This window comes from Falco rusticolus, chromosome 3 (assembly GCF_015220075.1).
Source record: "Falco rusticolus isolate bFalRus1 chromosome 3, bFalRus1.pri, whole genome shotgun sequence".
NCBI lineage: Eukaryota > Metazoa > Chordata > Aves > Falconiformes > Falconidae > Falco > Falco rusticolus.
The window spans coordinates 30,236,305-30,262,763 of record NC_051189.1 but is presented as its reverse complement, the minus strand read 5'-3'; the positions used below and the strand labels follow the sequence as shown (position 1 = coordinate 30,262,763).

The 26,459-nt window shown below is 40.8% G+C and overlaps 1 protein-coding gene across 2 annotated transcripts; it reads left to right on the top strand.

The window, feature by feature from the left end:
• The first annotated feature begins 513 nt into the window (after positions 1-513).
• Positions 514-26,343, top strand: INTS8 (integrator complex subunit 8). 2 transcript variants are annotated; one of them, XM_037379169.1, is made up of 27 exons: positions 514-716; positions 2,159-2,333; positions 6,334-6,474; positions 6,881-6,952; positions 8,132-8,183; positions 9,175-9,357; positions 9,878-9,985; positions 10,707-10,862; positions 11,358-11,458; positions 12,828-12,969; positions 14,145-14,215; positions 14,333-14,508; positions 15,158-15,291; positions 15,885-15,995; positions 16,673-16,874; positions 17,416-17,537; positions 18,599-18,783; positions 20,259-20,292; positions 20,979-21,035; positions 21,119-21,180; positions 22,216-22,334; positions 24,145-24,248; positions 24,774-24,824; positions 25,473-25,546; positions 25,619-25,683; positions 25,786-25,829; positions 26,060-26,343. In XM_037379169.1, the coding sequence occupies exons 1-27, from the start codon at positions 587-589 to the stop codon at positions 26,174-26,176; spliced, it is 2,988 nt and encodes a 995-aa protein (XP_037235066.1). In that variant the 5' UTR covers positions 514-586; the 3' UTR covers positions 26,177-26,343. The 2 variants fall into 2 exon arrangements, with proteins under 2 accessions (XP_037235066.1, XP_037235067.1); XM_037379170.1 differs by lacking the exons at positions 25,473-25,546; positions 25,786-25,829; positions 26,060-26,343 and having other exon boundaries at positions 25,619-25,689.
• The last annotated feature ends 116 nt before the right edge of the window (positions 26,344-26,459 follow it).

Below are 26,459 nucleotides of genomic sequence, written 5' to 3'. Positions count from 1 at the left end.
CTGGGCGGCAGGAGCCCGCTCTGACCACTGGAAGGGCCGCGCTCCGGGCACTGCCCTCCCGCCCCCTTCTCTAGCTCACTGCCGTCACCACACATCGAAACATGTATTTACTGTTACTGAACTCGGGCAGCAGGGGAAGGGGCGGGAGGAGGGAGAGGTAAGGCCAGGGAGGATTTACGAGCCCGCGGCCTGCGGGCTGCGCTGCCAGGGCGGGCGGCAAGAGCCGCCGCTCCGGCGGGGCCGGGCCTCGGAGCGACACCGCGAGGGACCCCGGCCACGGGGGACACGCAGGGGGGGCACGCTGCGGCGGTGCTGGCGGTGAGGCGGGGGGCTGCCCACGCCCCACACCGGTGCGGATGAAGGTCAGGCTATCCTGCCACCCGGCTGGCTCCCGGGGGTGTGCGCTGCCCGCCGCAGCCACAGCGCAGGTGACCGGCGAGGTAACGGGACGCGGCCCCACCCGCCGCCGCGCCGTGCTGGGCCGGGCCGGGGGCGGCCCTATGAGCCGGGGCTCCGCCCGCGCGGAGGGGGGGCGGCGGCCATCTTGTCGCCGTTGGACCTAGGGCGGGCGAGGCCGGTGGCGGCGATGAGCGCGGAAGCGGCGGACCGGGAGGCCGCCACCTCCAGCCGGCCCTGCACGCCGCCGCAGACCTCCTGGTTCGAGTTCCTGCTGGAGGAGGCGCTGCTGGAGCAGCACCTGCAGAAGCCCTCTCCCGGTGCGTGCGGCCCGGCCCTGCCGGCGGCCACCTCCCCTGAGGCGCGGCCCGGCGCCGCTGCCCGGCGCCTCCGCGGGCGCCGGGGAAAGAACCGCTCGCTCGTTTCCCCGCGGGCCCCTTCCCTCAGGGCTGCGGCACGCCGCTCGGTCGCTGCCTCCGCCTTCCCGGGGCCTGCTGCTGGTGCTGCCGGCCGCGCACCGGCGCCGCCTCCCGCGCTGCCCTCCTCGGGGAGGCACCGGGGGGCTTCGCTACTGCGGCGCCGGTGACGCGGTGGGAGGCGAGCCCTCGCCCGGGAGCAGGCCCGGGGCGGCCCCGGGGGGCTGGGGGCGGCGCGGTGCGGAGGGCGAGGCGGGGACGGCGGGCCCAGCGCGGCGTTAGCAAGCGCAAATGTGTTTGTCTCGTTTTACGTTAACTTTCCTGTTTAATAACGTAATTTCTCTATCTTTCCTGCGTGGTGGATCACTTCTCCCTTCGCATATGTGAATTTTGTTTGTGGAAATGCTACAATTTGTTTATTTTTATAATGTGAAGTGTTCTTTGTCGAAATCGTTACAATTTGCAGCTGTTTTACCCCCGTGAAAGTCTTGCTAGCGCCAGGAACTAGAGTCCTAAAGGTTCAGCACCGAAATTGCTCTGTCATCTTTGACCTGGAATGAATAGAAACCTAGTCTGATGTATTGTAAGAAAGTGACCTTATTTAAAAGTAGCAGATCTTTTGACAATCATAAGTGGGAATCGCCTTTTCCAGTACCTGAATTCCACAGGCAGGTGGAGGAAACGGGAAAAGCTGGGACAGTATTGCCTCTGCAAGAAGTAAATTTAAGTATAGTCAGCCTTTATCTTTGTGCTTAGATCTCACACTGCTATTTTATGATTTTAAATAATAATTAATACCAGTTCTACATTTCACAAAGTTCAGTGAGAGTGAAGTAGTTATGATTTGGCTTCAATTTTTCAAAGTAGCACAAAGGTACTAGAGAGACTATCTTACCGTAAGAGAGAGATTTGGGGACTTTTGTTTTGTTTAATTGGTCTGAAAGTATCTTCTAAATGTATTCAGAGGTACCAGCAGCTGCTTGTAAATATATTTTAAAATACAGAGGAAAACTAAGAGTAGGTGGATATTTTTGCAACAGCTAACTTGTGATCTCAATAGGCAACACTTATTTTCTGTAGATGCAAATACAGAAAATTAATACAAAATAGAATAAATGAAAGTATTGAGAGCTTGGTTATAATGGTCAAGTAAACTTGGAGGTTAAACAAAGGTATCTTAATAGTCTGATTTGGGTCGGCATAAGCAAGATACCCTTGGGGTTAGAATCTGCCAGGTGGCAATGTCAGCTGTATAAGTGACAAGGAGATAGATCCCTGTCCCTAGCTGCAACAAGAAATTGATTTCTGGGCTTACAAAGAATTTGGAAAGTGATTGTGTTTTGCAGATCCACCACCTGTACAGCTGATTGTCCAGTTCTTGGAACAAGCTTCAAAACCATCAGTGAATGAACAGAACCAAGTTCAGCCACCACCCGATAACAAAAGAAACCGCATCTTAAAACTTCTTGCTCTTAAAGTTGCTGCTCATCTGAAGTGGGATTTGGATGTGTTGGAGAAAAGGTATAATCTGTAAATCTTCATGCTGAAATTACTAAACTGAAGTTGCCAGAGATCTCTATTTTAACAAATGAAAGTCTGTCTTGCTCCCTCTTCTGACAGTATCTTCTACCATTAAGAAGAGTTTTGGGTCTGACAGCTGAAATAAAGTTGGATTTCATCTGTTGAGTTAGAAAAAGGTTTTGATAAAGGCAATATCTGTGAGCAGATCAATACTGTTTATAATTCAGAGAGCAAGAGTTGTGGGCTTTAGATATTAAGATCCACATACTAAACTGCATAAAGATGAATTTTAGGTTATGCTTTTCTTCAGTGGCAAGTTGCTCCATTCTGGCATGCTTAAAGTTGGAGGTATTGCTCCGGCTTTGTTCATGTGAAGAACTCTATATACCTGCAAACTAGATCACTGAACTGACTGGTTGAAATAGACAAACTCCACCTTTGCATTTTTCCTTTTAATTTTTTTAAACCAAAGAATTTCAGCTGCTGAATGCTCTGATGAGGTAGAACTGTTGGGAACTTCTTTACTCTGGCAGTGCTAAGCACATTAGGGAGGTGCACTTCAGCTGTGTAAAATCTTAGCAGGGCACTGCTTGCCCCAGTTGTAATTTGCATAGGATCATTGAATCATTTAGGTTGGAAGAGACCTTTAAGATCGAGTCCAACTGTAAACCTTACACTGCCAAGACCACCATTAAACCGTGTCCCTAAATGCCATGTCTACATGTCTTATTTTTAAACACCTCCAGGGGTGGTGAATCCGGCAGTTCCCTGAGCAGCTTGTTCCAATGTTTGACCACCATTTGGCTGAAGAAATTTTTCCTAATACCCAATCTGAACCTCCCCTGGTGTAACTTGAGGCTGCTTCCTCTGGTCCTGTCGCTTGTTATCTGGGAGAAGAGACTGACAGCCACCTTGCTACAACCACCTTTAAGGTGGTTGTAGAGGGCAATAAGGTCTCCCCTGAGCTTTCTCCTCTCCAAGCTAAACCACGCCAGTTCCCTCAGCTGCTCCTCACAAGACCTGTGCTCCAGACCCTTCACCAGCTCCGTTGCCCTTCTCTGGACACCTTAATGTCTTTCCTGCAGTGAGTTTTCTCTGCAAGATTCTTGCAAAATTGAACCCAGTATTTGAGGTGTGGCCTCACCAGTGCACAGGGAAATAACCACTTCTGTAGTCCTGCTGGCCACACAGTTTCTGATACAGGCCAGGATGCTGTTGACCCCCTTGGACACCTGGGCACACTGCTGGCTCATGTTCTGCGGGCTGTTGACCATCACCCCCAGGTCCTTTTCCCCCAGGCAGCTTCCCAGCCGCTCTGCCCCAGCCTGCAGCGCTGCCTGGGGCTGCTGTGACCCAAGGGCAGGACCGGGCACTTGTCCTTGTTGAACTTTCTACAGCTGAGCTCGGCCCATCAGTCCAGACCCCTCTGCAGAGCCTTCCTGCCCTCTGATAAAGTTACTAAACAAATCATTTGGCTTGCAGACGCCTTGGAAGAAGTTCTTCATTACATAAAAGTAACATTGGCTCTGAGTATGTTACAAGTTTCTTTAAAAGAAGAAAAAAAAAAACCCACCCAAAAAGTCGTCTTGAGTTGATCTGAAAATATTTCTTTTTACAATGTTGCATAGATTTTATTTTTTTTTATTTCAGAAGTGTTTTGAAAAAAATATTTTCCTTCAAATTGCTGGTAGGGCTTGTTTCTTCATGTGTACTTTTATTTGTATTCCTCACTTGTATTACAATTTATTTAATAATGTACTATAATGAGCAGTAAAAGGGCTTGGAACCAGTGTCCTGGTTTTGGCTGGGACAGAGGCTGTCTAGAGGCTGTCTAGTAGCTGTACAGTGCTGTGTTTTGGATTTTGTATGAGAATAATGTTGATAACACACTGATGTTTTAGTTGTTGCTAAGTAGTGCTTACTCTCAATCAAGCACTTTTCAAGTTCCCCATGCTTTGCCGGTGGGGAGGTGCACAAGGAGCCGGGAGGGAGCAGAGCCAGGGCAGCTGACCCGAACTAGCCGCAGGAATATTCCATACCACAGATCATCAAGCTCAGTATATAAACTGGGGGGAGTTTGCCAGAAGGGACCAGTTATTTCTTGGGGACTGGCTGGGCATCAGTCAGTGGGTGGTGAGCAGTTGTATTGTGCATAGCTTGGGCTTTTTTTCCCTTGGGTTTTATTCCTCTCTCTCTCTCTCTCCTCTTCATTACAATTGTTGTTGTGGTTGTTGAACTGTTGACAATTTACAGTTGTTAAACTGTTCTTGCTTCAGCCCATGGGTTTTACCTTTTTCTGGTTCACCTCCTGGTTGGGGTTAAGCCACAACAATGAGATGTCATTAATTTTTACCTATGAAGTTCTCGCCACCCCCACCTTCCCCCAATATTTTTATCATCTGTTAAGCTATATCCTATTTGTCTGCCTTAATGTTGTGAGGGAAGATTACTGCTTGCCAAAGACCTTTGCAAGATAGTGCACAACGGCAGAGAATGAACAGAAACCTTTATTGTGGTTAGCTGTGAAAATACAGCGTGGACAAAAGAATCTGGTATACAATAGGGGGTTTCTTTATATATATACCTTCAGCTTTGAAAGCAGATGTGAATGTGTACAGGAGAGCTTGCTTTATTTTAGTGGCTGCTTCCCTTCTTCCAGGAGGAATTTAAATTTAAACTGACATTTATTCATGGTGTATTTCCTGTCAGTTAGTACCTTTACTTCTTAAAATGGAGGTACAATCCTGATTCAGAAATCAGTCCTACGGTATGACACTATTGGGCTGATTCTGGGTTTTGGACAAAACAATCTTGTCATCTGTGGTGGTTTTTTTGAGAAACAATATGAAGTCATTTCAACTACCAATTTAGCATCTCTGTACAGTAGCTAGAGTTCCTCTTCTGTTAACTTGTGAAGCCCAAAATTGTTTTTAATTAAGAAACTGCTCTTGTGTTTTAACTGATTATACTCAAAGGTTCAGTTATGGCATTTAAAAAGAAATAAAAATAACGGCTTGACCCAAGTTTTTTTTAAATTTCTGCTGTTATGAACATTTGAATGATGTTGTACTCTTGCCAACGAAAACAAGATTCCTGGACCTCACACAGTAAAACCAGCTTTTGTTAGTTTAAAATTACACCTTTGTAGCAGGCATGGATACTGATACAACACAAGACCTAAAATTTGTTTTACCTGAACTCTGACTCTAGTTGCTAAATGTATAGTTTCACTGATCGTTTTCTATGCTGGTTGCAAAGAATGCAAGTTTTTCACAAGGTCAAAGGTGCTTTGGCAGTAACTCATCACTTTTAATTTCAAATAATGTCTAAATTAGCAATAATGTTTCAGTTGTGTTAAATTATGCCTCAAAAGCTTGGAGTGATGCAGTCCAGCCTGCATATCTTCTCATTTTATCAAGGAAAGTTCTGTCCCAGCTGAATGCATGTTTTACGTAATGCAGCTTACAGTGTTCTACAGCGCTCTATTCCAGTGCCTAGTCTTAACTTCACTGTTTGTTAGTGGATGCTGCAGAAAGGGGGATAAGCCATGATAGCATGGAGAAGTGTTCTCTTTATGTGAATGAAATGCCATTTGCAATGGAAATGTGGTTGTTTACCTTCTGGAAGTATGAGTTGGGACTACTTTGAAAACATTTCTCACCAGTTGGGACCTGCTGTTATAGGTGACTGATTATTCAGGGGATGTGTCTGTGTGGAGTAAGAGTGGTGCACAGTAGTAGTTCAGCTGTCGGGGCAGCCTTCCACTTGGGCGTAACTTCTGCTGCTAACACCTGGTAACTGACCTACATACCTGATCTAGACTGCCATCTGATACAGAGCATTTCATTATGCTAAATAAACATCCTACTACCCTTACTTCCATGGGATGTTAAGTAATTATATAGTACTGAATGGTATTGTATATTATTTAAACATTCCAAAAGTGGGATTACTGTATGAAGTATCTAACTCTCTCTTTTAATTATTTATTTTTTAATAGCTTGTCTGTTCCTGTATTGAACATGCTACTGAATGAACTTCTATGTATCAGCAAAGTTCCCCCAGGAACTAAACATGTGGATGTAGACCTCTCTAGCTTACCCCCAACCACTGCGATGGCAATACTACTCTACAACAGATGGTAAGCAACTTTAAGGCAATAATCTTAAAATCATCATCGAACAAAGCAATGTTTTCTTCTGTTCATAGAGGAGAAAGAATCTGAAAGTAATATCTTTGTGATCTGTAGGTGGGTTATAATGAGGAGCTGGGTCTGAAAAGCTATTCTACAGCTGGTTTTGTTCTCTAAAATATAGTCAAGGTAGTAGTTTGAACTGTCACCTTACAAAGATAAAAGTCTTGCTGTCTTTTAGCTTCTCATGGACATAAGAGCACTTCTGAAATACTAGATGTGCTCTTGAGTAGAGAATGTATTCTAATGGTGTAATGTATTCGAAGAGATAAACTCATACTTTTGAGACATGTAATCTGCTTATTATGCTTCTGAGGCTAATACCATTCTTGGCTTAATTTTCTCCTCTCTGTAGGGCCATAAGGACCATTGTTCAAAGTAGTTTTCCTGTAAAGCAAGTGAAACCTGGTCCACCTCAGTTAAATGTGTAAGTTACAAGTACAATTAATTTGAATTTTGTGTGCATTTTGTAATCAGAAATTTAATGTCTAAGTGGATTAAATCATGTTAATGACATAAATTGCTTAAAATGGCTAGTTGTAGCATGGAAAACTCATACTTATTTCAAGTATATTCTTATTTTCCTGTTAGACATGCTTGATATGTGTATGTACTTGTCTGTCATTCCACTCTTAATGTGTTACCATCGCTGTGAATTTGTAGAAGAATGAAAAATCTGGGAGAAAGAGAGATGGTGATTTGCCTAAGTGGTATGCTTATTCTGTAGCTTAGGTTACATTTCTCACATCCTGTTTTAACTTACAGTAGCTTGCTTAATATGGTTGTTTTGCTGTAGCAATTTGCCACATTATGTGTGGTAACCTGAGAAATAATAGAAATATTTTAATTTACTTCATTAGGCCATAATTTGGAATTTGACATCAGTATTAGTTTTGCATTCTGAAAGTTTTGTGGCTTTAGTTACAACCTGTCCTTGGAATTGATACTTATGTTACAAATTTCTCTGATATAGTAGGGAGTATCTCAGTGGTACTTCTCATGTTTTTTATGTTCATTTTATAGCGTAGCATTAGGCTATACTTGTTTGAGAGAGTCTGTTAAATATGCTAATTAAAAATACTATTACAACTCATTTTACTATAAATCTTGTATTGTCGTATATGTATCAAAGTCTGATCCTGAATGAAAAAATTCTGTATGGGGAAATAATTTAAGAATACTTTTGCATAAGCATAATTTAAAAATGCTTTTGCATAAACACATGAACACAGTTCTGCCTCTGACACATGCTCGAGAAGATTTAAATAGTGAAGCTTCAAGAGACTTGAGGCTGTGGAAACAGATTTCTTCATGATAATTTTGCTAATACTAGCAATGTGATTTTTAAAGAAAAAAAATCAATGAAAGCTTTGTAACCTCCATTTTATTGAACCACATTCTCATTCAAAACTTATCTTTTTGTTATATAATGCTGTCTTTCAGATATAGATGGTTAAGAGCAGTCAGTGGATCTGCATAATAATGTTTAAAATGTAATGAAATGAAACTTACTATGACTGAATTGTTGTGGTCTAGAACATGAAGTAAAATAACATGCAGGTTTGCTTTATAGTTGAGATCTTGACCTCTTCTGCTTATTTTCCAGGATGAACCAGATGCAGCAAGAAAAGGAACTAACGGAAAATATTTTGAAAGTGGTGAGACTTCCTGACTTCCCCCCCTGCTTATTTTTGCTTGAATTTACATGTAAATTTACAGGAAATAAACAATGGCATCACACTTTTGTTGGATTCAGTAAATTTATATTATATTTGCCACTTAGCATTTGCTACAGTCCCACTGTGTGCATTTTGGACGGTGTTGTCTCTGCACTCCATGTAGTATAAAATCTGTTTTGTGTGATTGAAGTATTCTTTCATCAGCCCATTGTTGGTGGCAAATGAATAGAGCAAACCTCTACAAAATCAGAGTGTGATTAGTAATTAAGACCATATCATGCTTGAGCTGCAAAATCATATGGCAGAAAAACTCAAGACTTAAAATGGTTTTTTTAAAAGCATTTAGTAGCTGACTGCTTTCTGTATGTAACTTTCAAGAGAATGCTAGTTATGCCCCAAGCGTTTCCCTTTGAGAAAAGCAAGAAAGAGCTACTTCCATAAGTAGCCTAGCTCATTTTCCTACTCTTGTACTACTTGGAATCATTTAATTTTATTACACATTTTCCACAATTCTTACTTTTTCATATTTTTTCAAGTAGATGAGCATGAATGATGTTTTAACTGTTTAACCAATTTATCCGTTTTTTTTTTTTAAATCTTGTTATTCATGTAGATGCTGGGTTTATTTCAGCAGTGAAAAAATAACTTAAAAGTTTGCAATCTGATTGTTGAATAACTTAATGCTCCAAAAGTGTATAAAAAGGTGTAGGTGAAACAGAAAAATGTTTTGTTTCAATTGGAATTAAGAGTTTGATCCTGTTTCTCTGAGTACCTGAAATTGAAGTCACAGATTTCTTTGTTTTACAAGAAATACAGGAGTAGATTCTACATAGCGATGAGACAAGTGTATAAGGACAGGTTTTTGTGCTATCCTTCTGCTGTACTGATACATTTCTAGTGTTAATTTAAACCCAGAGCTAAGCTCCATACCAAGAGGTTGATTTTTTTCAATGTGTTTGAACTACTACAGTTGAAAGAGCAAGCTGCTGATTCCATCCTGGTCCTAGAAGGAGCACTTAAATTAAACAAAGATCTTTACGTGCACACTATAAGAACTCTGGATTTATTAGCCATGGAGCCTGGTATGGTGAATGGAGAAACTGAAAGTTCCACAGCTGGACTGAAAATCAGTGCAGAGGAGATACAGTGCCAGGTAGCTTATATTCTACGCTAAAGCTTTCAGTTTGTGTCTATTTCTTTAGCGAAAGTGTTAGATAAAATTTTTGAGATAAATTGTGGTATTTTTCTATTAAAATTTTCTGTGTTCTTTTTTAATGCAACGAGATATTACTGACTTGGTTTTTACATTTATTAGAGCTTTCTTCAACACTGTAAATATTGTTACTTCCTCCCAACACCCACCCACCCCCATGCTACCCACCTGGAGTAAACCATTATATGACAAGGGCAGCTTATTGCATTCTAGTGAACAATTACGGGGAAATAATTCTGTAATTTTGTCATGTCTGTGCAGAATTACTCACACTGAGGTCATAGTTAAAGAACAAACAATTGAAATAAGTGGGGAAAGGTATGCAGTGTATGTCAGTACATTAGATACAACTGGGAGTAGTTTAAGGTACATGTAAGGTTTGAGCTGAAATACTTAATCTAAACTTAAAATGTTATATAAATATCCAAGGTAAAGTGATTTATATAAATGCTATTTGCAGGTTTGCTATGATTTGGGTGCAATCTATTTTCAACAAGGATCTACAAATGCAGCTGTTCATGAAAATGCTAAAGAGAAGTTTTTCAAAACAAAGGAGTTGATTGCCAAGGTATTGGGTGTTCTATTAGCATGTATGTTCAACTCTTGTAAAAAAAATTTGTCTAAATTTTGCTTCCTTCTTTAGCAATTTAATAACTGTTAATGATACACATGGTTTTTAAAGAAAATTCATGGGACTTCGACAGCAATTTTTGTTTTTTCTCATTGCCGCCTTTGAAGTTATATTAAGTGGCTGCAGTATATTGCTGCTTTGTTCTATGTTTTGTAATGAATGTTCTCTTACACAAATGTTTTTTATCCAAGAAATGCAAGAATAATAGCTCCGGTGCTAATATTAATTGAACTGAACAGTACATTCTGTGTCTTTTGTGGTATTTTGATTGTGATGACGTGTGTTTGAGGAAGGTAACTATACAGCAAGTCATATTTTGGTTTTATCTAATTTTTTCTTGGAAATCAACTTGTACATGTTCCGACCTTTTAAATAATACAACATTTTAATTTAGAATTAAGGTATGCTTCCTTTTTTATTTTGCTTCATATTTATATTTCAGAACCTGCAAAACTCACATTTGTATTTAAATAGACTAAACGTGGTCTAAGCTGTAAAGAGCATGTATAAAAGTGTACTTTTAAAAAAATGTGTACATGCACGTTCTTCTGTTGTTTTGCTGTTACTTGGGATACTGTAAGTCTCCATTTGTTCCTGAATTAAGCTTATGTTTTACAATATTTTGGCCAATAAGATTTGACTAACTCTTACTTTTCAGAATGGTTCATCATCACTTCATTTTACCATAGATGAAGAACGGTTAGCTGGGTACTGTCAAGCCTGTGGAGTTCTTACCTCATCTTCTGATGATGCATCTCAACAGGCAACTCCTTATAGTCAAATCCATAGCTGTATGAAATCTGGCAATTATCAGGTAGGGTGCTTAAATGAACTCGTGTATTTGAGGGGTTCTTTAATCATTCCATGTAGATGATTCCGCTGGAACTGACATGGATTTTAATAAATTTGTTTGTTAACCATTAACATGCTGTTTTAGAATACACATATATAAGAATATAACATAATTTGATACTTATTGGATGAAAATAGCTTGGATTCCGTACAATTTAAATAGATTGTTGATATATGGAGTCTTCAGGTAGAATCTAATTCTTTGGGTTTCAGGGAATGTTGCAGCTGGGATGTGCAAGTTTGTGGTATTTTGGTTTGGTTTTTTTTTTCCTTTGATTCTCTGATGATAGAGAACTTTGTTGTTGTTTGGTCCCTTTCTGGTTGTTTAATGAATTTTAGCATTACATATGGGTGCAAGCCACTTCTGTTAGTTTGAAGATTTTTACCAGATGGAAAATTACTTTATCTGTATCTTTTGCATTATCCATTGACTATTCCAGTTGTGTTTGTGTTACAGGACGTAGTGAAGATATTTCTTGAAGATAATGTAACCCTCAGCTTACCTGTTCAGTTCAGGCAATCAGTGCTGAGAGAACTCTTCCAAAAAGCTCAACAAGGGTGAGACGTTAAATAATGATCTGTTCAATGATGATGAAAAGCAATTTTCATTAGTTATGTTTTTCATGGAAAGTATACAAAATCTTCTAACAACGAATTACTTATGTACAAGAAACTTCAGCCTGTATTTCTGTTAGTAATGGTCTAAACTACATCGTCCAACTAAGGAGCTGTGTTTTGATCTTATCTCACTGTGCCTTATGGGTAAAATTTGATGAACATTAACACTTAATTTTACCACTTTACTGATTTTATTTTTTTTATTTGTGTCATAATTTATCATACATATATATACAATGTATAACTAAGTTAATGCCTCTTTAGAGGTCTTAAAACTTGAAGTCAAAGCTGGTCAGGCTAACAATATTAAGCAGTAATATTGTAGGAGACGTACTTCATTAGGAACACTGGCAGTGTAGTTACCTGTGATTAGGAGCCTTGCGCACTGCTGAACTAGCCCAGGGCTGAAGGATTAGTATGGTTAATACCAAAAAATGTATAATAAGCAGAGAGAATTAGGCACATTAGAAGGGCAGCTTGTGGACGGCTCCCAGTTGAGAAATGCTGAGCACATGGCCACATCCAAAATTCAGCCTTCAGTGGAGCTTAGGCACTTGAATCAGGGCTATATGAAAAGCATTTCCATATAATCATGATGATAATTCTTCTCGAAGGAAAGGTGCCTACAGTATTTCAGTTGAAAAAGTGAGAGAGGCTCAGTTTTACAAACGTGTGAGGAAAAAGAAGTCTCGATGCTGACAGCCTCTTGTGTAAGAGCTTAGTAGTTACTGAATTCAGCTTTCACTTCAGCCAGAGAGAAGTCAAATAAACATCTCTTTAATTAAGGTGATCTTAGAGGCTGTAGCTTAGCAGTGTCTAGGGGTGCTTTCATACCTGATACAGAGCGCCTTCAGGTGATGAGTGTTAGACAAAGGATGGATGAGCATGACTTTGAAATCTGCACAAGGCACACAGAGAAGGATTAAGAGAAGGAAGCCATAGGCTCTGGTTATTTGTTTTGATTTTCATCCAATGATTTTATATTCAGAGATGCATGAATATTCCTGAAGTCTTTTGAGCTGTCAGCCATGCACTGCTCTAGTTGGAAGTTCTAGTGGTGCTCAGGCCAAAGTGGTAATGAAGCCTGCATGTGAAACAGAGCTGTGGGCGGGGAGGGAATTTTCTTTTAGAGAAGATAGGGTCCTGGGTAAACTGAAGTAGATCCTAAGTAAAATTTTTCTGAGTGCAGTCTTGAGCAGAGGCGTGTGCTGCAAACTTGTCATGGGATCTGGGGCCTGGAGCTTTGCTGTGGTACCAACTCTGTGTTTGTCAGAGACATTCTGTGATCTTCAGTTTTGTGTTCATGCAGGAATGATGCTCTGGATGAAGTTTGTTTCAAAGTCTGCGTGTGCAATACAGTCTGTGATGTATTGCAGGGTCGAACAATTGATATTCAGTTTTGTCAGCTGTTCCTGAAACCCAGCAAAGAGAAAATAGACTTCCTCCTTGAGGTAAAGAAATTAGCTGAAATAGAAGGGGAATTGGTATTCAGTGAGATATCTTTCCCCACATAACTGTATTATTGTTGCAAGTAATGCTCAGATTTCTGAAGCTGAGAAAAACACATTTTAAGGTAACTTCTCAAACTGTATTCAGCTTCTTTGCAGTTAGTACAATTACACTCTGTGATCAGTCTTGCCTCTGTTCATAGCTGCATTGCCGTCTGTTGGGGAGGAACCAGTGTTGACCTGTTGCTTCAGCTTGGATTTGAAATTGCTGCTATTAATATCTTTAAGTGATATATTGTTGAATGCTTGTTTTCAAAGAACAAAGAAACAAATTCTCTGCGTGAGAGAGAGAGAGAGATTAGAAAAATAAGTGTGTGTTGATATGGACCACTTCTCCTTACCAGCTTTGTTGTAGAAATTAGCGTGTCATGAAATGATCCTGAAGTTACTGTATATGTGAGACCTAAACTGTTACTCTCAGTGAAGTTTTTTAGGAAACTTATTGCTCAGACTAAATTTAATCCTTTGGTTGCTTTGCTGTTATTTTCATATCTCCTTTTCTTCATTTGAACCTTGTCTTTTGCTTGTCTCTTCAATCATGTGGCAGGAATTGATTGACAGTACTCTGTACTTCAGAGCAAGTAAAAGCTGTTCCATCAGCTGCTTTCATTAGGACTTAAAATGTATTTCTCAAAAAAAAGTTTCATGCTGGCAATTAAATTCACCTATTTAGTTCTTTCAACTGCTGTTTTATTAAAAAAAAACAAAAACCAAACCCCGTTACTTTTGTGAATTTTTCAGTTTTGCACTTAGAAATGCTTGTTCTTTTTAAACTCATGTAAAAGGGCTTTGTAATGTGCTTAATGATCTGGTGAGGCTGACTGATACTGTGGCACTCGGTTTCAGCTCACCCAAGTATCAAAGGAATAGGAAAAGGAGTATAAATTGTGTCTGGGGGAAGATCACAGTTATCTGAAACACCCTGTCTTGTGTACAGGTTGAAAGAACCTGATCCATCTGTGATGGCTACAGTGTTTATCAGATAACTTTGTTGCCTCACTTGAGAGAGTGTGTTACAGGCTGATCCTAATAGTCAGGACTGGGCAGTAACACTGTTTGTAAATAAATATTTAAAAGTTCTAACAGGCTGCTTAATTACTATCTGCTTTCTTTCTCAGGTTTGTTCAAGATCAATAAACTTGGAAGATGCTTCGGAAGCACTGAAGAGAAAAATGGCAGCATTTCTGAAGTTTGTACCCATATTAAGATAACATGAATTTACACTTTCACAAATGTTTTGAGAACTTATAACTGGAAAAATAAGCAGCTTCTTCCTGCTCATGTATTAACTTTTTTATTTGTTTAGAAACTTGTGTTTGGGTTTGGAAGATCTTCAGCTTGTCTTTATGATTTCATCTCATGAGCTGTTCATAAAACTGCTGAAAGATGATGAACGGAAGCTGCTCATTGATCAAATGAGGAAGAGATCTCCTCGAATCAACCTGTGTACAAAACCAGTGACTTCTTTTTATGATATCCCAGGTAATTTTCATTGGCAGTTGATTTGAACAAAATCTGTGACAGCTGTTCCCAGAACGGCCGCCCTGTCTCAGGACTTACACCAGCGCTAATGCTTGTGAGACCGTGTGGCGAGCTGGTCCAGGAGTACCATCTGGATGAAGTTTTAAACCTACCAAAGTGAAACACAGATTTTTTTCGGCCAGTTCATTTCCCAGACATAGCTGGCTGGCTGTGCAGCTGCACAAGTCAAAGCTAACATAAGAGCTGCCAGATGGTGACTGGGGCTGGAAAGAACTTACCTTTTCAGCTCTAATACAGTCTTGCATTGATTTAAATGAGTTGAGAAAATGCATATTTTCATTAAAGCAGTATGGGAACACTTTTTGGTGCAGCTTTTGAACCTATTGCTTTATTGGAGCAAGGGTAAGGGAATACTCAGAGATGCTGGTGTGAGGAAAGGGGGCATTGCAAGCAGCCCTTTAGGTCAGGGAGCTGGGAAGCTAGCGCAAGGTGTTTGTGGAAGGGCAGGAAAGGATGCACAGGGCCTACAAAAGCATCAATGTATCTGCTGGTCTTACTGTGTTATGTTTAAAATGTTACATACTAAAGAAACATAAGCATTTACATCAAGAAGGAATGCACTGGAGACCTGAGATTGCTTTTCTTCTAGCTTCAGCAAGTGTCAATATTGGACAGCTTGAACATCAGCTCATATTGTCAGTAGATCCTTGGAGGATTCGCCAGATCTTAATTGAGTTGCATGGTATGACTTCAGAACGCCAATTCTGGACAGTTTCTAATAAGGTAATTTATTTAATGTGGTCATTGTGAGCCTTGGCATAGATCTTCAGTGTGAGGGGTTTTTTTTCCCTCTGCATAATGGAGGTTTAGTAAGAATGATGATACCTATCTAAACTCACATTCTCTATGAAAAGTGTTACAATAAAACATATAAACTTTTGTTTTAAGGAACTACTGGCTGTTACCACAAACTTTCCTTGTGAGAAAACAAGCTTCTGTAGCTTTTGCTTTCAGTGTTCTGACTAGTTAGGAATTTAAACTAAAATAATATTGCTGTCACTAAAAGCTTGGAGCAGTAGAGAGGAAGAGATTTTCCTTTTTTATCTAATGATTTCTTGTCTTTTTGGGGGGTTTGTTCTTGCTTTTCCCCCCCTCCCAATTGTTGCATATTCAGAGTATGAACAAAGTAGGTGAGCTCGCAATTTGTATTGTACTTCTATATGAGCCGTATGTTACTTTGGATTAGATATAAAACTGAAAGAGTTGACATTTAATTGGCAATCATTTTCAATATTTGAGTTTTGTTTATGTTTTAAGCAGTGATGTGAATTCTGAAACCTCTTTCTGTGCAAATGTCCTATGTATTTCTCTCCCAGTGGGAAGTACCAAATGTTTACGGCAATGTTATTTTAGGAATCAAAGACAGTCTGACTAGGGATTTGGTCTACATCCTTATGGCAAAGGGATTACACTGCTGTACAATTAAGGTGAGCAAACCATCTGAAGTTACTGGTGAGTTGGTTTGGACAATTGAATCGTAACAACACTGAAAATATGGGAAGCCTTTTTTGAGAAAAGGAATTGAAAAATTAAGGGGCAAGGGAGATGTCGTACACAAACTCTGTGTGTCATATAAGGGTTAAATATTTCTGTCTCACAAAGTTCCATCAGTAGAGCAAGGACCATGGCTTTCCAGTGAGTTGGACCCGGAGTTAATTTCATTCATACAATGTTTTGGTTATGATGTACTAAATCACGTTGATTCTAAACCCAGCAGTGATTTGACTTAACTGATACTAAATGCTGTTCTTTTGGCTGTTTTACGTAAGGAATTAACTGGAATGCTGTTTTATTTTCCTTGTAATTGACAATATCAATAGTTTGCTGAACTAAAGCCAAACTGTACCTAATATGCAGTAGTTATTTCTGATATTTTTTTGCTTAAGCTTGTTGCTTTGTTTGAAAAATCTGGAACTGTTAAACTTAATAGCAAGTCCAAAGGACTCAAAAATATAAATGGTAATTGTGAGATGCTTGAGCAGTGCTAACTATAATGGATGTCAAGGCTGGTTCAGCCAGGATAGAGCTAAACAGCACTTTGACTCTTAGTCTTTTCTCTTACGAATCCATTAGGAATCATTAAAGCATATCCTTTTTATTGCAGGATTTTGTCCATGCAAAACAGCTTTTTGCTGCTTGCTTGGAACTCGTGACAGAGTTTTCTCCAAAACTCCGTCAAGTCATGCTGAATGAAATGCTGCTTTTAGACATTTATACTCATGAAGCTGGAGCTGGTGTTTCTGGAGAACGTCCTCCTTCTGATCTTATAAGCAGAGTCAGAGGATACTTGGAAATGAGAGTACCCGGTAAGTACACTGCAGTCTTTCCTGGGATGCAGTAAAGCACAAAATTTGAGAAAAAGGGAAATAAACCTGACTTTGTATTGTAGGTTTACCATTTAGGTGTGTAATTGGAAAAAAACAATCATGAAGTTTAAGGCTGGTTTTAGTGAGTCTCTAGGAGTTCAGTTAGTTTTTAGAAGTTGTAAATGAGAACAGCAGTGTCATGATGCCTACATATTACTGAACACTGACAGTTTCTGCTTTGTGCCACTGGAAGGACTTGAACAGGATAAATATGTCTGCATTTTTACCTGAAAAGTTTCGCTAGTTGTTAAAGCAGTCTGCATGTTTTCACGCTGAGGGAGTAACATAGTACTGTTGTGGTTAGAGGAAGCTGCTGTTGCTCCTAATTTTCAGAGGTGAGATCGCTTGTAGGGCTAAGCATCGTGTTCTTTTGCACTAACTATGGAACAGCAGTGGCTAGTTAGAGGACATGGGTTTTGCTTGTTTTCATAAGCAGTGTTTTCTTAAAAAAAAGTTAAGCAAAGAACCTCTTTTCTTCCAGATATTCCTCTTCGACAAGTTATAGCTGAAGAATGTGTTGCCTTCCTGTTAAACTGGTGTGAGAATGAATATTTGACCATGCAAGTTCCATTACCTCTGGTTCAAACTAACCCTTATGTGAAGGTAACGGGTGCTCAGTCTCAAAGCCTTGTCAAGCTGTAATTGACTCTCCCTGTTGAGGTCTTTTGTACTTTTAAAAGTATGTACCCTTCTCTCTCAAGAGTGTCAGGGTTTGTGGCTATAGTGAATTCAGTCTGGTGTAGAAGACAGCAGGGCTAAGCAGCAAGTGGTTTGACGGTTGACAAAAGACGTGGAGGCTGTGCTGCAAGGACAGATGAAAGAAACTGCATCTCAGCCCTTTTGTTGGCTGCTAGCTGAGGTTGGTTCCGTAAGCAGCAGTCATGTGTGGTTATGATCCATAAGCTGATGGAAACCCTGCAGCACTTTCATAAAGGACTCTCCTCTGGGCTGGAACTCGGCCTAGATTCATGTAGGAGGTATGAGAAGCGTGCAGGTCTCAGGCTTCATGTCTGGTGTTTTTTCTGTTCCTAAGACACTTGTTTTCCAAATGCACTATAATGGTTCCATCTTTTAACCCAACACCAGCGTTGAATTTCTGGAGACATTCAAGCACTGCCTTTTTTAAAAAAACTTTGCTCTTAAAATGGTTTTACAGCAATGTTTCTGCTTCAGAGTCAGGCAGTGAAGCTGAATGCAGATCACATTACAGGACAGATTAATTTTTGGCCTGCTCTGCTTACCTGTGGTATTTCCTAATTTCCATTTTGAGTTTCAGCTTTTCTGTGTAGCAGAGGGAGCCAGCTTCAGTTCAGATTAATTATTATATGAAAGTTAAGGGAATTCTAGGGAGCCAGTCTTTGTAAAACTATATTTTGTGGGCTTTAGGTTTTATGCAGTGTGTTTAAGTCAGAGCACAAAGCTTGTTTTCTGGAGCCTATAGTAATGAAATATACCCTAAGGAAACTAATAAAGAGAACAATCCTCTGTTTAATTCCTGTCTTCCAGGTTTCTCATCGATGTCCTCTGCTGAGTTCAGTCACATTGCTTTGTGGTTTCTAACTTAAAATCACTTGTTTAGCCATTATAAGTGCCAGTAATTCCTTTGCTGTAGTCAATGTTCAGAGAAACTGTAGCTACTGTATTTTTTCTGTTGCATTGCATAGCTGGGGCAGTTGCTGGCTGCTACCTGCAAAGAACTTCCGGGTCCCAAAGAAAGTAGACGGACAGCTAAAGACCTTTGGGAAGTCGTCGTACAAATCTGCAGTGTATCCAACCAGCACAAGCGGGGGAATGATGGCAGAGTGAGTTTGATAAAACACAGGGAGTCTACACTGGGCATTATGTACAGGTATGGGGGGTTTATTACGTTATTTTTAAAGATTGATTGAATTGTATATTTGACCCCATGTTCCCTTCAGAAATTGCCTGGATTCCACAGTGTGGAGTGCTGCGGTGACAGCAGCTAAAGATCTTTTCTGAGTAAACATCCAATACCACCAGTGGGCAGATTATTAGTGGTGATGTGTTGACTTTCATGTGCAGAGAGAGAAAAGGAGTGTGTGGGATTCAGGTCAATGTACAGACACCAAAGCATGTATGCGTGTGCTCCCATTACAATCAGTGTAGATATCCCAGGAAAGTCAATGGCGTCTAGAGGGCAGTTTAGCTCACCGACGGGGGGCTGTCGGCTTCATACTGAATAGAATTGCTTTGCAGTCTCCATTGAGTCTATCAGTTAGCTACTTTTATAACTGTATTGAACACCTAGCTCACAGCATGTGTCTATACTTAGATGTAGCTTTCTGAATCTAAAGACATTATTCAGTCTTGAAATGAAGTTCTAGTTCAGTTGAGCTTCTGGGGAGAGGGAAAGGAAGAAAATACTCTCAACTGGGGTAATTTCAGCCAGCCTTAGCCTTAACTGACTGATAGATTGATTGATTTGGGACTCTTGATTTGTCCACTCAGTGTTTTCAGCCTGTTCTTAACTCCAAGCCTGATTATAAGTTGCCCATTAGAGTAAATTCTGGAATGTATGATTATATTGAACAACTTTCTATGTTAAAAACTTGGGAAAGGTGCCCCTGTCAAATTATTGACTGTTTCTTTACCTTCTTTGAGCTAATCAGGTTAATGTGTGCCTAAAGACCAGCTGCTTTCTCTTCCACTGCTGTGGGATGGATGTAAGGGGGGAACGTGCTTGCTGTAGGTTTCAGTTGTACGCTCTGGCAAGGCAAAGGAAGCAGTACAGGTGTACTCTAGCTTACTGAGCCTTTTCTGACACCTCTGACCCAAACAGCAAAGGACAGTGGCCCTGTTGTTGTTATGGAAAAGGGGCAGTGAAACCTTTCCTAAACAGGCTGTGCTTGTCTAGGTTGTCTTGTGGTGACAGCTTCTGATGTGGCATGACAAGGAATCAATGTACATTATAAACGATCACTGTGTACCCTCTTCTGTAAGCCTGTAGGTCATTGTTGGAGCCCTAGCTTGGAGAATTACAGTACAGTTCAGTTGCTTTCCCTTTTAAGAGTCAATGGTTGACTTAACTACGTAGTGATTTTCATGCCCTTTGTAGCTTTGTGGAATAATAGATACCTCTTGTTTAACCTATTTTAAATACAAAAGTAACACTTGCTAGTGACTATATTAAAAGTGAATGACCTGCTTGAGTGTTTTCACTTCTGTACCCTGCATTTGTAAACTTACAGGTGAAGGGGTATTTTGAGAGGTTAAGAAATTGCTTTACTGACTCTTGTTTCCAGTGTATTAAGTTTGCATATATTCCTTGTTGTGGATGATTGTGTATTTGTGTCCCTAATTTAGGAGTGAATTGCTGTCCTTCATCAAAAAGCTTCGGGTAAGTTATAGTGGTCTTGAGAATGTGTTTGCAACCAGAACTTCTTTTCGATACAGTGTTTTTCTGGATTTTTCCTGTTAAATTCCAGAAAATCAGACAGCTATATAGGTGGTTGGTATGGCTGAAAAACTTCTGGATTTGCTATACCCCGCCATACAGCAGTGTGGAACAGCTTCTAAAAAAAAAACCCCAATCTTACCCTGAATTCTGACAATGGAGATCTATTAACATTAAGAGTATGTGTATTGCAGCTGTCAGGAAGCAAAGCATTACCTTTTGGAGGGAGGGGGAAGGTGCTATTTGCATCATAACTAAGCAGCGGAAGTAAGAGGATGGGAAATTGTTTATAGCTTGTGGGTTTGTAAATGCATAGAAAGTTGTAGCATACCTAGCTTAAGTTTGATGTTAGGCAGTAGCCACAGAAACAACATAAAGATGTGCAAAACCTAAGTAAAGGTTATATACAAGGAGTTAGTTGGGGAGATTGAATTAACTACTTCCTGCAGAAACTTTATCACCGTATCCTTGTGTTGCAGGTTTCTTAACAAAGTACTTAACAAAGTATTGCTCTGTTTCTATAGGAAGTTATAATGATTTTCAGAACTTCCTACATAGCTTTAAAGCTTAGGAAAGAAAATGGAGTTTTGTTAGTTCATGGGAATACTTTTTTTTTTTTTCCTTTACAGGAACCATTGGTTTTAACCACAATATTGTCCCTGTTTGTCAAACTTCATAATGTTCGGGTTAGTATATATCATAAGCATCCTACTTGGCTTTCTTGAAATGTTTATCTTTGTAATTTCTTTTACCATCTCTCTTCTCTTAGGAAGATATTGTGAATGATATTGCAGCAGAGCACATTTCCATCTGGCCCTCATCCATCCCCAAGTAAGATGATAATTAAAAATACAATTTTCTAAGTACATGTTTTCGTAGTGGGTTTGGTTCCAGTTAGTTACTGTGTGTTAGTGTGACTCCTCCGTGTGAGGGCATTGCTGACCCCCATTCTGTTTGTGAGCAGACTGGTCTGATTGCATGGAGGTTTGTGTTCCTAATCTGATGGTCCTGGTGGAGATGTGGGTACAAGAAACTGAGGGTTTATGTGAACTATATAATACTCTAATAGGAAATAACTTTTTTTTTAGGGGTGTGTGTGAATAATAGCCAAAATCCTACATGGCGTATGGTATCCATTGCTTTGTTCTGGCTGGATTGAACTGTAGTTCTCCAGTGAAGTTTAGATGCTCCGTGGGACTAGAACCTCACTGGTTTAGATTCCGTGTATGCTTTGGGAGAGATGACTCTCGTGAGGGAGAGTGTGTGTAATGCTTAGTGTGGTTAGTCTGTCTTTAATTGGTCTGATTGAATAGTCTCGTTGTTACTGGTACAGACTTCAGTGTATAAGGTCAAGCAGAAGACAGTTGTTTTCAGTGTTGCCAAAATTTAGCAGTAGGGTGAGAAAAAACATGTTTAGAAAAAATGGAGATTCCACATGAACTTTGGGAGAGGCTGCCCAAGCAATGTGCCAAACGATTCCCAGCTTTTCCTTCCAAGCTGGTTCCACAGGTTTCCAGATTGTTGTCTGTGGCTATTCACGCAGATGCTGTGAAAAATTTGTAGTGGTTTCAGGTGTTGTCTTCAAACTTCTCGAAACTGAGAACGTATGTTGTTGCACAGATCCCTTTTCTGGTGTCAGCCACAGGACGTTTTGTCCAAGTCTGTGAGGGGTGTGTTTGTTCTGTCAGACTTGCTCCATTGACACAATTCAACAGTAGTCTTAGGCAACGCTGAATCTTCCCTGGAGTTATTTCTGCCTGACACAATGCAAGTGCTTAGGACTTAAACTAGATGGGAAATGAGATTAGTGTTTAAAAAACCCAAACCAATCATTTAGGAATTGTTTTTCTTCTTTTTTTCCTTTAGTCTTCAATCGGTGGACTTTGAAGCTGTGGCTGTTACAGTAAAAGAGCTGGTCAGCTATGCATTGACTATCAACGCAAACAACCACTTCTGGTTAATTATTCAGGCAGATATTTATTTTGGTAAGTGAAACCAATGCCTATTTTTAGCACGTCTGTAGCACTACTGGGGTACCTTACGTCTCTAAGATTTGCTTGACATAACCCTCCTTGTATTTCCTCTTAGGAAAAGAAGCTCAGGTGATGAGTTTAAAATCTTTAGATGCAAATAGTGTAGGTGAATTTGTCTTGGAGGTTGTCTAAGCCTACAGACAGACTGAGCTTTCTATGGGTCATGTGGACTTGCTTTTAGGGTAAGGGAAACTTTAAGAGTCATCGTTAACTTCACTTTTTTAGTGTAATTGGTCCTTGAGTGGTATAATTACGCAAACCCCTAACATTCAAATCTTTTAAGTGAACAAAAAGTTGCGTGAATAGTGCTTGCTTTTAAAAGTGGAGATGGGCTTCGCTGGAGCAGGTGATGAGCAGAGTGGAGAGGATCTGTATTTTATCTGGGGAGGTATCTAGGATTTGTAAATGAGGAAGCGTAAACTCCTGGTCTGGCATTGGCTGAGATGTCATTCTGTCCTGCCCCGCCACTCCCCCAGTACTTACCCTTGCTCCTCAGCTGGGAGCAGTCAGCAGAATTGGCACGTACAGCAGCACACACAGCGTTTCACATCCTGGGCACCACCACACACCCAGACTGTAGCAAGGCAGCAGCTGCCTGGGGAAATCTTGCCCAGCCTATGCGATACTAAGCTTTGTAAAGTTATCCCCCAGTCTAGAGTCAGTTCATGGGGCTTACTTCATAGTGCGAGTGAAGAGACTGCAGAGCGGTAGGTGCTGAAGAACGAGCTTTCAGAAGCTAGCCAGACAAGTACGGTACTACCTGGTGTATGTGCTAGAGAAGGACATGGCTGTACCCGTGCTCAAAGGTAGTTGGACGTTTCCTCCACTCAGATTATTTGTTGAGACCACTCTAGTGAAATTTGGCATTTAAGCCAGATTGTTCTTTTCTGGCAGTAAAAGAGGGTATAGCTGTGCCTCTGCCGTCTACGTGCTGGTGTTCTGGGCTGCTACAGGAGGCAAGGTGCATGTTCCCAGATCTGGTTTTTGGACTGGAAGGATGTCTGTGGTGTGCAGTAAGATGGGCAGAAATCCAAAGGAGACATATTTGTCTAGAAGATGCTTTATAACCCTTGGGGTGAAGGGGAGGGGTCTTAATCAAGTGTTTAGCGCTGTCACCTTGTATATGGGAGAGCGATTCAAGGTTCTAAACCGGCAGTACTTACTGCTGGCCCCAGGTAGAACAGTGCCCCAGCAGGAGGGCATTTCTGTAGGGAGCCTCAGAAGCTGGTACTGGAAGAGCAAGGGTTGGAGCGTGCCTGGTATGTGTCAGGTCTGTGTTTCAGGAACAAAGCGGCCAAGCAGCCTGCTCTCACCAGAGAGCGTTGTTCAGTAGGAACTTACTGGGAGTAGAACTAGTGCTTAACCACGAGATGTGTGTGGTGGTGTCAGCTGGCTCCTTGTAACCCATACCAACTAAACCGTGTCACTACCACCCGTGTGCTACACCCGGTGAAGGCAAACTACTTTTCCACTCATAAGCTTGATGGATTTAAGATCAACTATCTGAAGAATAAAAAGTAATTCTCAAAAGGCACAGCTTTGCCCGTGTTACTAGTTTTCCCAGTTGTGTAGTTTTCTATCACTGTTTTACCACCTCCTGTGTGTTTGTGCTTTTTAAACAGTGATATGCAAGTCACTTTCCCAGTAGAATTCAGCTATGAAATATATGTGTCTGAATAATTCTATAAACAACTGATCTGAGTCTTAGAAATGCCTGCTATGTTTACTTTTAAGGCCTTATTTTGTGTTTTTTCCATTGCAGCAACGAATCAGTACTCAGCAGCCCTTCACTATTATCTACAGGCAGGAGCTGTATGCTCAGACTTCTTTAATAAGATGGTGCCACCAGATGTATACACAGACCAGGTGAGTTAAAATGGGGTTTAGATGTACAGAAATATCTCTTTAGATTCAGTCAACGTCCTAATTCTATATAGAGACAAAACTGCTCAACGCATCTGCGTTCCCGTAGCCTGTAAGGTTTTATATCTTGATGCATTGAGGGATATGAATCATCATAGATCCATTTTTCTTTGCTTGTTGCTTGAAGCCCGTAGAAAATCTGAAGCTTCTCCTTTGCTGAAGCACAGGCTTTCTCTCTTAGTTCATATAGCCTGAACGTGCTGAGCTACCAGCGAGGAGAGCACTGGCACTGGACTCCAGTGCAGTAGTGAGCAGGTGAAAAAGCTTCAGAGCGCACACATCACGGTGTGGTGTGGGGATCCCCCAGCTCCACCAGGCTGGGCAGGGCTGGGCAGGCAGACCAGCTCAGAATGGCAGTAGCTGTTTAGCTGATCCCTTGTATTTTAAAAAAAAAAAAAGGGGGGGGGGGGATTGTTGTTTGTGTTCCAATACTGTCATTTCAAAACTTGTGTTTTAACTATCCTGTAGGTGATAAAAAGAATGATCAAGTGTTGTTCTTTACTCAACTGTCACACCCAGGTAAGGAGGTGAAGCATGGCATTAACTAAAACATTTGTTTATAATTACTTTGATGTTAAAAGGCAGGGGAGGAATTTTCTAAAAAGTAAAACTGAATCCAAATGCAATCAGCAATAAAGTAATTTTGTTGTTACTGTTGCTTCTAGGACACTAAAAGGACTGAGATTAATGAGTAAATAAACACATACCAGGAAATGTTGTAAAAAGCAGAAATAGTCACAGGGGTTTGTTTGTCCCGGTTTTCTCTTAGGCTACAGGTTTATTTAATTTTTGGTAGAGTTGAGAAAAAGTACAGTGTCTGTGGGGTGGTGCTGGGAACCTGGCCTCGTTCCTCATGATAACCCCATGTGGCTGTTGCAGTGGAGAATGAACAACCCCAAGAAATAATAAGCCTTGTATTAGGCTGATGTAACAGCTGTTAAATGCATTTGGGTTTGAGTAAACCCCCTTCTTCTTCCCTTTAGTGGCCGCTCTGTTGTTGATGTTTTGGAATGAGCTGCGTATGCTCTCGAAGTTCAGGTGCTCAGAACTTGTTGTGGAAACGGGCACTTGAGTGTAGGAAGGGGGGAATTACTGAGGTCTTGTGTAGAAGATTTCGGTCTTTGGGGAATTAATGCTGTCAGAATCACCCAGAGTCTTTCCTTACAGGTAGCCATTTTATGCCAGTTCCTCAGAGAAGTAGACTATAAAACTGCATTTAAGGCACTGCAGGAACAAAACAGGTAAATGTTGCTGCAAAGTTGATAAATACACAGCATCTGCATGTGTTAATTACCTAACCTGTACTCTTTCAGCCATGATGCCATGGATTCTTACTACGAATACATCTGGGATGTCACCATCTTGGAGTATTTGACATGTATCCTTTCAACGGAATAGCACTACAGAAGGCTCGTACCGGGTGTTCGTGGCTGGAAAAGTCTGTTTCCTACCCCCTTCTCTTTCCTTGACTCACCCTCAGATCTCCACCACAAAAGGGGCGAGACAGACAAGCGCCAGATAGCAGTAAGTTCATGCAGGGGGCTTGGAGGCAGTGGGCTTGCCTTTAGTTACCTTGCCCTCCCTGAGCCCGCCTTTGAAAAGAATGGCCGCTTCCCATTTTAATTCTGTTGGGCGATTCTTAATAGCACCTGGATGCCAGTGTGCAGCTGTTGCACCGGCGCTGAGGGTGCTGTGTAATGGCAGAGCCTGAGCGGAAGGCCTGTTGCTAGTGATATCTCCTCTTTTGTTTCAAGATAAAAGCCATCGGCCAGACGGAGCTGAATGCCAGCAACCCTGAGGAGGTCCTGCAGCTTGCTGCGCAGAGAAGAAAAAAGAAGTTTCTTCAAGCAATGGCAAAACTTTACTTCTAGACTAATGCTGGGCAGAACTATTATAAAATGTGCAGGAATGAAAAAAACTTTCAAGAGTTTATTTTTTAAATTCATTTAAGTTTTTATACAACATTTACAGTCCAGAATCTTTTCTCTTTAGAAATAGAGGAAATCTTATAATAAACCCCTTATTTTTACAAACTGTACAGAAGGCTGGAAGCAACTTCAGCTAGTTCCACAATGGCTTGTTTGAAGAAGACCTGAATTCAAGTTTGCGAAGTTGGCATGAGTTGAATGTGGGTGGCACCTGACGCTCTAGTGC